The sequence below is a fragment of the Onychomys torridus genome, chromosome 8 (assembly GCF_903995425.1).
Source record: "Onychomys torridus chromosome 8, mOncTor1.1, whole genome shotgun sequence".
Taxonomy (NCBI): domain Eukaryota; kingdom Metazoa; phylum Chordata; class Mammalia; order Rodentia; family Cricetidae; genus Onychomys; species Onychomys torridus.
In genome coordinates this window covers 71,430,192-71,444,553 of record NC_050450.1, presented here as the reverse complement: position 1 = coordinate 71,444,553, position 14,362 = coordinate 71,430,192, and the positions used below count along the sequence as shown (strand labels likewise).

Below are 14,362 nucleotides of genomic sequence, written 5' to 3'. Positions count from 1 at the left end.
CTGGTGAAGCACAGGGCATAGAACAGGATGAAGAACTATAAAGGCTTCAGAGTAGAGAGAAAATGATTCTTAACCTAGGAGTTATACAAAAAGTGTTCAACAAATGTGAAGACAATAAAGGAGATATGTAAAGAAATAGGTGAAACCTTAGGACTGGCGAGATGGCTCTGGTTAAGAGCACTGGCTGCTCTTCCAGAGGACCTAGGTTCAATTTCCAGCACCCACACAGTGACTCATAATTGTCTGAAATTCCAGTATATCCCAAAACATCTTCTGGCTTTCATAGGCACTGCACACATGGCACACAGATATACATGCAGGCAAAATACCCATGCAAATTAAAAAGAAAAAGAAAAAGATGGCATATCGAAAAATTTATTTTGGTAGTCTCAGGAAGATCTGTTTTATCAAAATGAAAGAATAAACCAAGGAAATGAAATGAAACTTGGAGAGCATGTGTGGGAGATGAGGGAGGTGCTGCAGCACGTCAGGCTGACAGCAGTTCAGCATATGCTGGGGACAGGTTCTAAGACTTCACAAGAGACTTCCAGAAAGGCAAGCTGACGAGACTATGGCGGAAAATATGAACTCCATAACACTTTGGACTGAACTGTGCTTAAGAACATAAAAGATGACATTATTATTGATTTATAAGAAGTTTTATGGGGAAAAAAACGCACCTTACTATATGGCTCAATATGACTATGCGTTATAACAGTAGTCAATTAACATGTAGATGATGACAGCAAGGAAGAGAACTCCCCAAACCCAAAAGTTCCAGTAGAGAAGGTTTTACTTACAGAGGTAAATAGAGAAAGGCTCAACTAGAAGAGGTAAATGAGGTTGCTTTGTGGAGAAGCACTGGGGCCCACACTGGGGACAGAAGGCTGGGGTCTGAGATTTTCCTGCAGAATCAGTGTTTGTTTTTTAGAGACAGATTCTCACATTTTAGCCTAGTTTATTTATTTAGCTATTCTGAAGCTCACTATGTAGCCCAGGCTACATATACTTGCTGTAATCTTCTTGCCTAATCCTTACTGGTGCTGAGATTACAGACACCATGTCCAACCCCAGATGATTCTTTAAGCTATACTTATATAACCCTGCTAAAAAGGATCATGAAAGAATGACGCCATCAGTATAATCATCTATAGCACAGTGAAAAAGGAAGCCATGTAGCCATGGGAACTCTAAGGCATGTCAACTCCATTGTCTCTGTGCAGGCTATGACTTGAAAAAGCAGTTACTTGCCAGTGAGTATACTGAGAAGATGTTTCTAAGCAACTAACACACGTGGAATGAAAAACAATGACACTGGAGTCAATTAAACACATTTAGAGAAAAATTAGACACTTGTTAAGGTTTTTGTTTTATCTAAATAGAGGGAATAATCTTTTCTTTTTTAGGATATAATTATCTGATATAAATAAACTCAAAAGAATTCCACAGTGGGGCACACTTTACTCTGTATGCTATTTATAAGCTGGATTTAAAGGCTGTGTGTGCCTGTGCGTGCGCATGCTGCTGTGGATCAAACCTAGAGTTTTACACACAGTAGGCAAGAACTCTGAACTATATCGTCAACCTCACAAAAGTTTTTCTAGTCTACACTGGAATGGCAGTAAAATCATTCAAGGTTCAAATCTCTATACTAGAGATTTCATTCTGTATCTGTGGCATAATAATCAACTTTCTACTGTAAGAAGCAGTTGGGGCTGGAGAGACAGCTCAGTCAGTAAAGCATTTACTTTGCAAGCATGAGGACCTGTTTTGATGACCAGAAAGCATTAAAACAAAAACATGCACAGTGTAAAATGCTTTTAATACCAGCAGTGAGAAGTCAGGCAAAGACAGGCAGATCCCTAGGGCTTGCTGGTCACCTAGCTTAGCCTACCTGGTAAGCTTTGGGCCAATGAAAAACTATGTCCTAAAACAAGGTGCTCCCCTGAGGAAAATGACACCTGGGGCTGACCTCTGATCTACACACGCAGAAATAGCATTCCTGGGAGAAGGCTCAGTGGGTAAAGTGCCTGGTGTCTAAGGCTGAGCATCTCAATTTGAGCCCCAGCAACCACATAGGAAAGCCAGTACTGCAACACAAGTGCTTTAAAACAAAGAAGGTAGATACCGATACCCAGAGCTCATCAGACAACCAGACCAGCTTAATCAACAAGCTCCAGGTGAAATCCTGTCTCATAACACAAGGTGGATGACAGCCACTAGCTTCCCTATCCACATGCACTCATGTATGCAGCACATATGCACCCACCATGCACAAATACATGAGCAGAAGTGGTATCTTTTTTTATTTTTCCCCCTTCAAGACAGGGTTTCTCTGTGTAGCTTTGCACCTTTCCTGGAACTCACTCTGTAGCCCAGGCTGGCCTCGAACTCATAGAGATCCTCCTGCCTCTGCCTCCCGAGTGCTGGAATTAAAGGAGTGCGCAACCACCGCCCAGCTGAAACGGTATCTTTTTTAATGTATACTATTTCATACTATAACAAATGGTAGTTTAATGAGCATTAAAGTATTATAGTAAGTTTGGGCTAGTTGGTCTAATCTTCAGTTAAATCTTAACTCTTGTTCACATCAGGACAGGAGCAGAATGGAAGCTAACTCTGCAGTCTCTCACTCACTTCAGCTATTTCTTCACTTCCTTCCCCCGGCAGAGGGGACAAAAGCTTTTCTTTTCAAGGTTTTGTTTATCTTTACCACTGAAAAGTGCCAATTAATAAGAGAGTCACAATTATGCTATCCCTGAGAGAGAAGAGCATACGAGGAAAACTTGAAGAATCAGTAGTTGACTAGAGATGGAATTGGAGGTGGGTTGTGCTTGCTAAGGCAAGGGACAAGCCCATCCTTTAAGACAGTCTTTACAGACTGCTTTTTACAAAAGCAGATGTGTGAAAAATAACTTATTAATCCCAACATTGTATCAGTGCCTTCAGTGGAGGGCTTTAGATGTAAGAAGAGCCACCTTCTTTTAGGAGAGTTCTTATCTGGGATTCAGTAGATTAGAAATGCAAATAGAAAAAGTGAATTAACATTCCTTTGTTTTCTTTAAGGAACTGAACACTTGCCCTAGTTTCTGTGACCCAAATATCCTTCCTACTTCTGAAGGAAAGCATTCATGCATGCATGCCGACTGTCTTAGACATCATGCTTGGGGCTTAATGGGCCAATGGGAGGTTTGCCTCCAAGAAAGAGAGCAGATGCATATCTGGGTTAGTTACTTGAAGACTGTGAGCTGGAAACGCCCTTAACACATTACTTTCCTCATAGTAACAGCCAATTCTATCGACAGAGTAACCCTAGTTTTCTTCCTCTAGACTCAGCTAAGTTACATTCTGATTCACTTGTCTACTCTAAAAATTCTTACTCAGTGCTAAGAAAAGCCACAATTAGCCACTGTGGCAACAAGGTAGTCGGTGAACCGGCAGACAATATGCTGGTGTCTACACTACTGAAGAAGGTTTAGTTCCAAGTTCAACATTATAGCTCGTTGTTTTATCAATTGTAGTCACATTTCACATTGGTATTTTTAGAACACTGAGCAATTCGACCCATCTGTCTGGACTGGAAAGAGGAGGGTTAATATTTTTCTTTCACCATGTTAAATATATTTCAGTGTCATTCAAATTATTCTGTTGTTTCAATTTCTAGGCAAGGATATACCCCACTAAGTCTTATGTCTGCCACAGTGCATCTTCTTCATTTTTTCCTTTTCATTTTTTGATCAAGTGTGAGCTCATTATCAACGTATTTTCTTTTCAGGTGGGAGTCTTTTTTTTTTTTCCCAGACAGGGTTTCTCTGTGTAGCTTTGAGCCTTTCCTGGAACTCACTTGGTAGCCTAGGCTGGCCTCAAACTCACAGAAATCCACCTGGCTCTGCCTCCCGAGTGCTGGGATTAAAGGTGTGCACTACCACTGCCTGGCGGGAGTCTTTTTTTTTTTTTTTTTTCCAATAATTTATTTTTATTTTATTTGCATTGGTGTTTTGCCTACATATATGTGTGAGGGTGTCAGATCTTGGAGTTACAGGCAATTGTTAGATGCCATGTGGGTGCTGGGAATTGAACCCAGGTCCTCTAGAAGAGCAGTCAGTGTTCTTAACTGCTGATCCATCTCTCTAGCCCCAGGAAGTCTTTTTTAAAGGAAGATTTATTACTTTTATGTGTATAAGTATTTGCCTGTATGCATGTATGTGTACCATGTGTGTACAGCACCTACAGAGGCCAGAAGAGGGTGTCAGGTCTCCTGGAACTGGAATTACAGACAGCTGTGTGATGCATGTGGGTGCTGGGAACCAAACCTGGTCCTCTGTTAAATGCAGCCAGTGCTCTCAACTGTGGAGTCATGCCTCCAGTTTCTTTGAAAACCAGGCATGGTGCTGCATGCCTATAATCCTACATTTTGAGGAGGGAGAGCCCGGAGAATCAGAAGTTCAAAGTTAATCTCAGTCAAGTTAGGATAAATGAGACTCTAAAGAAACAAACTTTAAAATGTTTATTGAGTAAGTAAGTACCTCTAAGTCATTGCACAGCTTGTTTTGGTTTTTGTTTATTAAAATAAAATAAAAACTCTTCACCATAGAGTGTGGGAGCCCACAACGGTTTCCTAGTGAGATCTGAGCTTGCTTTACACAGCAGGGCTGCATTAGGGGATGGCTGGACCACGTGCATGGTCACCAGGTGTTTGGGATGGTCTGCACTTGGCCGTGCTGAGAGAGGCCTTTTTTTGCTCTCCTGGGCACTCCTTTAAAAAGCCCTTTAGTAGAGACTGAAGGGGCTGGTGGGTTTGGACCCAGGCCCTCCCGAGGCTGGCCTGTGTTTTCTATCCGTCTCTCTCTCTATCCTCTTATCTACAAATTCCTCATTTCTCCCTACTCAAGAGTACCCTGGGGGAATGGGAGGGAGTCAGTCTCCCTCAACTGAGTTAATTTCACACTATTTTGTCACCAACTTTATCATAAGAGGTCTTTCCTTACAGGTTTCACATTGGGAGGATGGGTCTTTAGCATGCTGAAGCTGAGATAGGGAATGGCCTAGTGGGAAGGAGTGAGGTCACCAGGAATGCTGGCCCTTTCAAGACATTACAATAGTTCTTGTGAGAGTCTCTCTAGGTTTTGGAACAGTAAATTTTGATTTAAAAAAAAGTTACTGCCTCTGCTTCTCCTTTGCTTCCATTATTGCCCCTGTGACTTTTGTGTCACATGTCATCTACCACAATTCTGTGCATGATAAAAGGAAGTCAAAGTGTCCTCACCAGATGGATTAAATGTTAAATACCATGCTCTTACATCTGCCAAACTGTAAGCTAAATAAGCCTCTGTTTGTGGGTATTTTGTTATAGCAATGGAGAAGGAGCGACTTCACTTTACACAGGAACATCAGCAAGATACTAACAAACACTCTGCAAGTGAAGGAAAACTCTGACCTGCAAGTTGTTCAGAGGTTCCATCTTCATGACTGGGCCCAAGGTATTGAGAGGCAGAGAGACATCAATGCTCTGGTTGGGCATCAGTGGGGTATGGATGGCCAAGGGAGTGCTCGGGATGACACCAAAACTGCAAAGAAGAGGAGGAACACCCAGACGTTAGTCAAGAGGCAGGATTTGCACACCTGTAGGTTTCCATGGCTTTACCATAATGAAATAACCTTTTTTTAAATGTTTTTTTTTTTTTTTAAGATTTTATTTATTTATTATGTATACAGTGTTCTGTCTGCCAGAAGAGGCCACCAGATCTTATTACAGATGGTTGTGAGCCACCATGTGGTTGCTGGGAATTGAACTCAGGACCTCTGGAAGAAGAGTCAGTGCTCTTAACCTCTGAGCCATCTCTCCAGCCCAAAATAACTTTCAAGACAATTAGACTGAAGGAATAGCAGGAAATAGCGTGCTCAGCTGACCTGCTCCAGCACTGCGTGTATCAAAAATTTCCTACTATTTCCATTACAAGGATTAGAAAGACAGTGACCTGAGATAGTGGGAGCTCACTGACTCTGGACTGACAGCTAGGGAGACTCATGGGACCAACCTAGGCCCTCTGCATGTGGGTGACAGCTGTGTAGCTTGGTCTGTTTGTTGGGCCCTTAGCAGTGGGATCAGGACCTGTCCCTAGCACATGAGCTGGCTTTTGGGAACCTATTCCCCATTTGGGATGCCTTGCAAAACCAAGATGCAGGGGGAGTGTGGTGATACATTGTGTACCCTAATAAACTTGTCTTAGGATCAGAGGACAGAGCCAGTCACTACATTAGACATAGAGGCCAGACAGTGGTGGCACACACCCTTAATCTTATCTCTGGGAGGCAGTGATCCGTCTGGATCTCTGTGAGTTCAGGGCCACACTGGAAACAGAGCCAGGCAGCAGTGGCACACATCTTTAATCCCAGTACTGGGAAGTACACACGACTTTAATCCCAGGAAGTGATGGCAGGGCGGAGAAAGGTATATAAGGTGTGAGGAAACAGGAACTAAAGCAGTTCAGCTGAGACCCTTTCTAGTGAGGACTCAGAAGCTTTCAGTCTGAGGAAACAGGATAGGCTGAGGAGTTGACGAGGTGAGGTTGGCTGTGGCTTGCTCTGCTTCTCTGATCTTTCAGCTTTTACCCTAATATCTGACTCTGGGTTTTTTATTAAAAGATCATCTAAGATTCGAATAACAAGGGAGGAGCTTGGTCCTGCCTCAACTTGATATGCCATGCTTGTTGACTCCCATGGGAGGCCTGTCCCTTTCTGAATGGATAAGGACTGGATGGGGTGGAGGCACAGATGTGATGTGGGGAAAGGAATGGGAGAAGAGGAGGGAAAGGAAACTGGTTGGTATGTAAAACAAATGAAAAAATATAATAAAAATAAATTAATTAAAATTAAAAAAGAAAAGGGAGACAATGGGCAGGAACTATTGCTGATGCTATCTATAATTCTGAAAGATTCTTCTGTGTATCATGTTGCTGGAGGGACAGTTTTTATTTTCTTTAAAAAACTGAAGGGTTGGGGATTTAGGTCAGTGGTAGAGCGCTTGCCTGGCAAGCACAAGGCCCTGGGTTCTGATCCTCAGCTCAAAGAAAAAAAACAAAAAAACCAAAAAAAACAAAAACCCTGAAAATAGAACTCCTTTCATGCAATACAGCCTAACCAGATTTTCCTTTCTCTCTGCTCCTCCCAGGTCCCCAACAATTACCATCTCCCCCAGAATCCACTCCCCACCCCCCATTTCCCTTCAGAAAAGAACAGGCTTCCAAGAGACAACAGCTAAACACGACAAAATAAGATCCAATAAGACAAGGCAAAAACCCTTATATCAAGGTTGGACAAGGCAACCCAACAAGAAACAGTCCCAAGAGCAGGCAAGAGAGTCAGGGACACACCCACTCCTACCGTCATGAGTCCCACAAAAACACCAAGCTAACAGCCATAACATATACACAGAGGACCTGGTGCAGACCCATGCAGGCCCTATGCTTGCCACTTCAGTCCCTGTGAGCCCATATGAGCCCTGCTTAATTGATGCAATGGACCATGTTCTCCAGGAGGGACAGATTTGATAAGTATCTCATAAAGATATATATATTTTTTCCATACATAATCTTTCAGAAAAAGATTTAAGAATCTCTTTTGTGACTAACCTTAGTACTTGGGTGGATAGGACAAGAGGATCACAAGGAATATTCACTTTGTAGAGCAAAGTATGAAAATTAATGTTATGTCACTAGCTTAATAACCTGTCTGGTCAGTACAGAGGGATAACAGCAAACTCTGGTTTTTGTTGTTGTTGTTCCAGATGAATGAGTTTCCACTTCCAGTAGCACCAATGAATGGTACCTCTTCTTTGCCAGTATTTGTCATTTTCCTGGTAGCCATTCTGACTGGATGAGATAGACTCTCAATAATGGTTTCAATTTATTTTCCCCAATAGCTAAGGACACCGAATAGTTCGACATTACCATTTTTCATTGTGCTTCTTCTTTGGAGAACTACATGGGTAGTAGCCCATTTATTGATTAGGGTTTTTTGTTTGGTTTTGTCTTGTTTTGTTTTGTGAGACAGGGTCTCACGTCGGCCTGACTGACTTTGAACTTACTGTACAGCCAAGGATGATCTTACACTCCCCATTCTCCTGCCTCTGCCTTCTGAGTATTGAGATCACAGGCATGTGTCATCATGCCTGATTTGACTGCAAAATTTATTTTTAAAAACCATTTTGGTTGGGTGCGGTGTTGCACACCTTTAATTCTAGCACTTAGGAGGCAGATGAATCTCTGAATTCGAGACCAGCCTGGACTATAGAGTGAGTTCCGGGATAGCCAGGGCCACACAGGGAAATCTTGTCTCAAAAAAAAAAAAAAAAAAAAAAAAAAAATCAAACGACAACAACAAAAAACATTTTGCTTCTCTCTCCCCTCTCCCATGTGTGTGTGTGTGTGTGTGTGTGTGTGTGTGTGTGTGTCTGTCTGTCTGTCTGTCTGTCTGAGTGAGTGTTGCTGGAAATCTAGCCCAGGGCTCTGTGTATGCTAGGTGAGTGCATAATTTTGCCCTTGAAGCTGACGACTGAACAGAGCCAAGCTTCCTTTACATTCAGGGTTTATAGCTGGGGCTTTTGCCCTACAGAATGGAGCACTCTCTTACTCAGTACAAGGCACATGACTGCTCAACAGCAAACCTAGGATGTGCACTTCTTACCTATTCTTGTTGAACTGGATGGCAAAGTCCGTCATATGCTGCAGAGCTTTGTTGGTGAAGTTCATTTCCATATAGATGTGCCCTTGGCGGTGAGTGAATGTGCCTGAGATCTCCAAGCCTTTAGCCTTTACTGCAGGTAGCCAGACCTGATGAAACACAGCACAAAGCCCAGGAAGGAAGATTTACCTCCATTCTGCTTCTTTCCCAACATATAAAGGGAAATCCACCCCCTGGGAAATTATGCAGATTTTTAGACAACAAACGCTAAGTCTGTGTGAAAGGCTCTGAATAAAGTAGTATTTTTTCGAATTTTGAGATCATGTTAAATTATTTAAGAGCCAATTTAAAATAAAAGTCTATGAGCAATTGGCATATTTTTTCTATCTTCTGTTCAATTTGGTCATTTTACTGTCTTAAGTACTGCTGCCAAACGCTTACACAAATAAAAAACATTCTGATGAGTACCATGTTCCTGTTAGGCTTGAAAAGAGACTTAAAGGGGAGAAATTGAATCTACTAATGAAAATAGCATGACTGTAATCTTTCAAGACATTTCCAACATTGTCAGCACTCTATTAAGGGCAAGGACCATATGTTATGTTATATTTAAATCTATTCCCATTTCTGACAAACAGTTAACACCTCTGATGTTAATTAAATGTTTTTTCTCTATATAGCTGGTTATATATCCTTGGCCCCAGAATCTAATATTTCTGATTCATGCTACTTAAAAAAGTCAGAAAGTGTATGAGCTGTTATGACCCCTAGCTAGAGAGTTTATGGGTTGTGAATAATCATAATTTACCCAACTACACTGAAAAGAGAAAATATAAAACCAAACACCAGTTGCTTCCTGGGGTAAGGGAGAGTATGGGAGACTTGGTTCTCTTTATGATTTGTTGTAATAATCTGACACCACCCTTTGAGAAGGCAGAATGGTGATGTCTATTTTAAAATGTGAAATGATGAAGCCAACTGCAAAGTTGCCCTATAGATACTCTTACAAAAAGATACCAGGATATACAAGGATGTTCTCTACAACATCACAACAAAGAATGAAGGAAGCACCAAGCAATAATATAAATGCTCGTTAACAGAATAATTAATAAACTGATTTATCAATCTAGTGAATATAGTCATTCAACAGAATGTGATTAATTACAAAATTATGTAAAGCAGCAAATTCTGGGACTAGCTTTTACAGAGAATACAATATATAGGAACATGCAGTTTTTCCTTTCTGTTTTGAAAGCATACAAAGAAAGTTAATAGTGACTATATATGGAGAAAATGGGAACAGTGGGCTGGAGAGATGGCTCAGAGGTTAAGAGCATTGGTTGTTCTTCCAGAGGTCCTGAGTTCACTTCCCAGCAACCACATGGTGCCTCACAACCATCTGTAATGAGATCTGGTGCCCTCTTCTGGCCTGCAAGGACACATGCAGGCAGAACACTGTATACATAATAAATAAATAAATCTTTAAAAAAAATGGGAATAGGAAAAGGCTTAATATTATGTAAATTATTTCAATTGGTCATTCACAGGTATAGTTTTTACACTGATATATATTTTTTTAATAATCTATCAATCAATATCTGTCTGTTTTTTTGAGACAGGGTTTTTCTGTGTAGCCGAGTTTTACTGTGTAACCTTGGATAGCTGGGAACTCAGTGATCTGCCTGCCTCTGCCCCCCAAGTTCTAAAATTAAAGGTATGTGTCACCACTACCTGGCAATAGTAACTTTCTAAAAAAATCAAAAACACAAAAAACTGATATTTTAAAATGTTTATTATTATAAAATAAAATTTATTAACTTTATTATTTTTTAATGTATTTATTTTATGTGGATTTGTGTTTTGCCATTGGGTCCCCAGGAACTGGAATCAGACAGTTGTGAGCTCCCATGTGGGTGTTGGGAATTGAACCTGAGTCATCTAGAAGAGTAATCAGTGCTCTCAACAATTGAGCCATCTCTCTAGCCCCCTAACTTTATTATTTCATGTGTATGAGTATTTTGCTTACGTGTATATCTGTGCACCATGGATGTGTCTGGTGTCCCCAAAAATCAGAAGATGGTGTTGGATCTCCTGGAACTGGAGTATAGACCTGTGAGCCACCATATGATTGCTACGAATCAAACCCAGGCCCTCTACAAGAGCAACAAATACTTAGTCACTGAGCCAACTCTACAGCTCTTGGATACTGTTTAAAGTGCAAAGTTTGTGAGGAATTATATCCAATACAGTAGACCTTATAACAAACCTACAAAGCTGTGCCAAAACAGTATGGCTTAGTTCTGAGTCTACTTTTGATTGTGCTATATAATGGCTATACTCAATACCCATAGCAAAACACAAATTCCTTGTGTATACACACACACACACACACACACACACACACACACACACACACACACACACACACACACAAGGAATGACTCTCAGCAGATAACCAGTGTTCATTGCTACAGCAGGATTCCTTGTGGAGAAATAGATAGGGAAAGAAAGAAGTCAGGGATGCTGCTCCTTAGAAAGATAAGACTATACTCAGATTAACTGGCTAGTACCTCTCTCAAGAGCCTAAATGAAACTTCATTTATGAGTTCCCATCTTCAATGTATGTCTGAGTGACATTGAGCAGGACTGAGACTGGAAGGGTCCTAAAACGCATAGCTAAATAAGAACTCTAAAGAGGAGCACTAAAGCGGGACCCAGTGGCTATATCAGAACTGCACTGGTAAGCTGGCATGCATTGTGTTTGTAAAAAGTGAACTCTGGGAGTGAGGGCAGCTTTGTCTCAGACTCAAGCATTTCTGTCACATGTCCCCCCAAATTCCCTGTCCTAGGCGGTTTGGCCTCCTGCCTCTCTAAGAGGAAAAGAACAGCAAACGGCTTAGGATCTTTAAAACACTGCATCTTTGAGAATGAACAGAAGAAGGCAAACTATTTCCAACAGATGCTACTATTGTCTCTCCCATGGAATAAAAGTACCTGCTTTGGAAACCAGAAGCTAGAAACTCATCTAGAGAAAACGCTCCGCTTGCCTGGAGATCTCTCAGTCATGAACTCCAGCCTCACTATTTCAATCAATTCTGCAGTTGTGAGCACTTGGTTTGATGATGCTCTTTTGCTGGTTCTCCCAATTGTGCTACCCCGGTTGTCTCCACTAGATGCCTGTAGGTGCCTGATGTGATGATGTTCTGCCGTCTATCTGTTCGTTCACTTCTGCCTGCTACATAGTTATCAATAAATTCATTCACTGGAAACTATAAGCACAGCTAAATTATAGATCATTCTCTGTATAGAATTGTGGCACACTGCTCTAATTCCAGCATCTAGAGACTGATTAAAAAGGTCATGAGTTTGAGCTTGGGATACAAAAGAAAAGAGGTATACTAAAACCCATGAAAATAAAATTTGAGGAATTGTACCCTAGAATCCATATATAGTATCAGTAAGGAAGGGAAATGCAAAGAAAAAGTTTAAAAAACAAAACAAAACACTTTTCTCTACTATGTGTTTATCTTGCTGATAGACTGTAAAGTGATGTACCGGGTTTTTACCAGCTATACCTTAATGCTGAGAAATTAGATGTCTCTAAATACGAGGCCCATACTCAAGTATTTAATATTTTCATTTTAAGTCTAATGGTGTTTCCTATGGTTAAGTTCCTCATAGATCCTCCAGAACAAGAGCTATACCCCTGTGTTAGTGAAAGTAACACTTGTTAGAAGTAATCTAGGGTTTGTCTGCTGAAAAAGTGTTGTTCACTCTAACTACTTACTGCCTTAGGAGCCACATAGCCGCCAGGCGCCATGCCTATCCCCGTGGAAAGCTCAAACAGGTCATTCAAACCGCTGCTGACCACAGCAGGAGTAGGTGAAGGAGCGAAGGTTGCAGGCACCGATGATGGGATGAAGGATTGTCCTACCTTTGGGAAAAAAAGGGAAAGACATGAGAAAGAATAGATTAATTGTTCTTAAAATGTTACTTATTTTAACAGTACTGGTAAATCAATTAGTAACACTGCAGTTACAATATTTGTAAGAATCCAATCAGCATACTGTTTCAATTACTTTTTTTTCACCAATGATTATAAATATAAACATGCTTTAGAAGCTTTGTCAAGGCACAGTACTAGGTAGGATGCAAGAACACAGTGATCCAAGATTTTGTCTTGTTTGTTTCCAATTTTAGCTTCCATGATTCTGTGCAAAAGGCCTAGAGGTACCCTAACAAAAGAGGAGTTTGTGTCTATAGAATGAGGGAGAAGCACCCAACTTAAACAGTGGTTCCACTCCCACCTGGGTTGGGCCACGTCTAACTTCCCATGTGGGTGTTAATATCTAGCAGAAAGCTCTTCTGAGGGAGATGATATTCACACCCATAGGAACTCATCTATGAGGAAAATGCCCTCTACGAATCCAGAAAATCCAAGTTCCTCTGGACACCAGGGCATAAAAGCAGTCAAGATGGGAGGTTCCATTTCCTTCAGCTCTTAAATGGCAGAAACACAAAGATCTCTATAGGCACCACAGCATCAATCCCTAAAGAAGTCCCTAGAACACACATGACCCCAAACTGCAAGTAGCCCTGCACTCTCTCTCCCCTCGTGCGCTGCTACCGAGCTGGTGCAGTGCTGGAGAGCAGTGGTGGCCGCTCCGACACCGTGTGAAGGAGAGCACCAGACAGGGCAGAGCTTCCCATGGTGAAAAACAGATGGCACTTACTGCCGGACTTCCTCCAATGCCCCCGCCAAGGTCACTGCCAAGCTGAAAGAGAGAAAGGAGAGAGAGGAGAGAGAGGTAGAGTTCATTTAGCTAAGTACTAGATGCCCATATAGATTCTGTAAATTGTTCTACCAAGTCATTGGAAATACATGCCATTTGACTTGTCTCCCAAAGCCTAAGGAATTCTAGCTCGCCAAGAAACATGTTCCAAGGGAACCAAGCGGTGGGAATGAAAGGGTATGATAGTTTAGCCAAAACTTGGAAAATGTAGCTGGGACATTGTAGGGATGTTTCACATCCAATTTTCTACCCCAATTCATTGGCATGAATCCAAACAAGATTTAGTGTCTGTATACTCTAAAGAGCTCTAAGCCTAGGCAGCATTATTGTTCCTTTACAAAGAAATTTAAGGCGGGGGAGGAAAGCAAAGAAAGACCAATACTGCTTCAACCTACAAAACCTGCTGCCTTACTGAGATGATAGGAACCAAACCAGTATTGAGTTGCAATTTCAAGCTTCAAAAATTACCAGTGGAACATAAAAGGTTTTTAGTTGAGAGTACTCCTTGGGGGAAAAACAGCTAGTACAGAAAGATAGGCATGCATCGCCCTAAGCCTCCCACAGTCAGTACCTCTAAGGAGAGATGCTGTGATTTATATGGAATCCGTCTTTTAAAGGAGGCAAAGTAGAGAATTAGACTAATTGGTTAGCTGACAGGCAAACAATTCCACAGGCTCTTAGTCCTACTTCTTTCCCCTCAGGGCTCTATAACATATACAATTCACCCTGAAGGCAGTCTTGTCTTCCATGACAAGATCAATGAAGAAAAACTGGAGCTGTTTAGCTGGTCATACATATACACACACTCACACCCACACCCACACACTCACATACACACACTAATGGAACTATTTACAAAGCTAAACCTTTTTTGTGGGTGATGTTTG

General features: G+C 41.4%; 1 protein-coding gene across 1 annotated transcript in view; it reads right to left on the bottom strand.

Moving 5' to 3' along the window:
• Ap2b1 (adaptor related protein complex 2 subunit beta 1) overlaps positions 1-14,362 on the bottom strand; it is a 118,068-nt gene that overhangs the window by 41,403 nt on the left and 62,303 nt on the right. Inside the window, exons 15-18 of the mRNA XM_036195554.1 lie at positions 13,416-13,457; positions 12,470-12,616; positions 8,686-8,831; positions 5,438-5,567 (exon numbers count right to left, since the gene is read on the bottom strand). Coding sequence (XP_036051447.1) covers positions 5,438-5,567; positions 8,686-8,831; positions 12,470-12,616; positions 13,416-13,457 — 465 coding nt within the window. The remainder of the gene's footprint in view (positions 1-5,437; positions 5,568-8,685; positions 8,832-12,469; positions 12,617-13,415; positions 13,458-14,362) is intronic.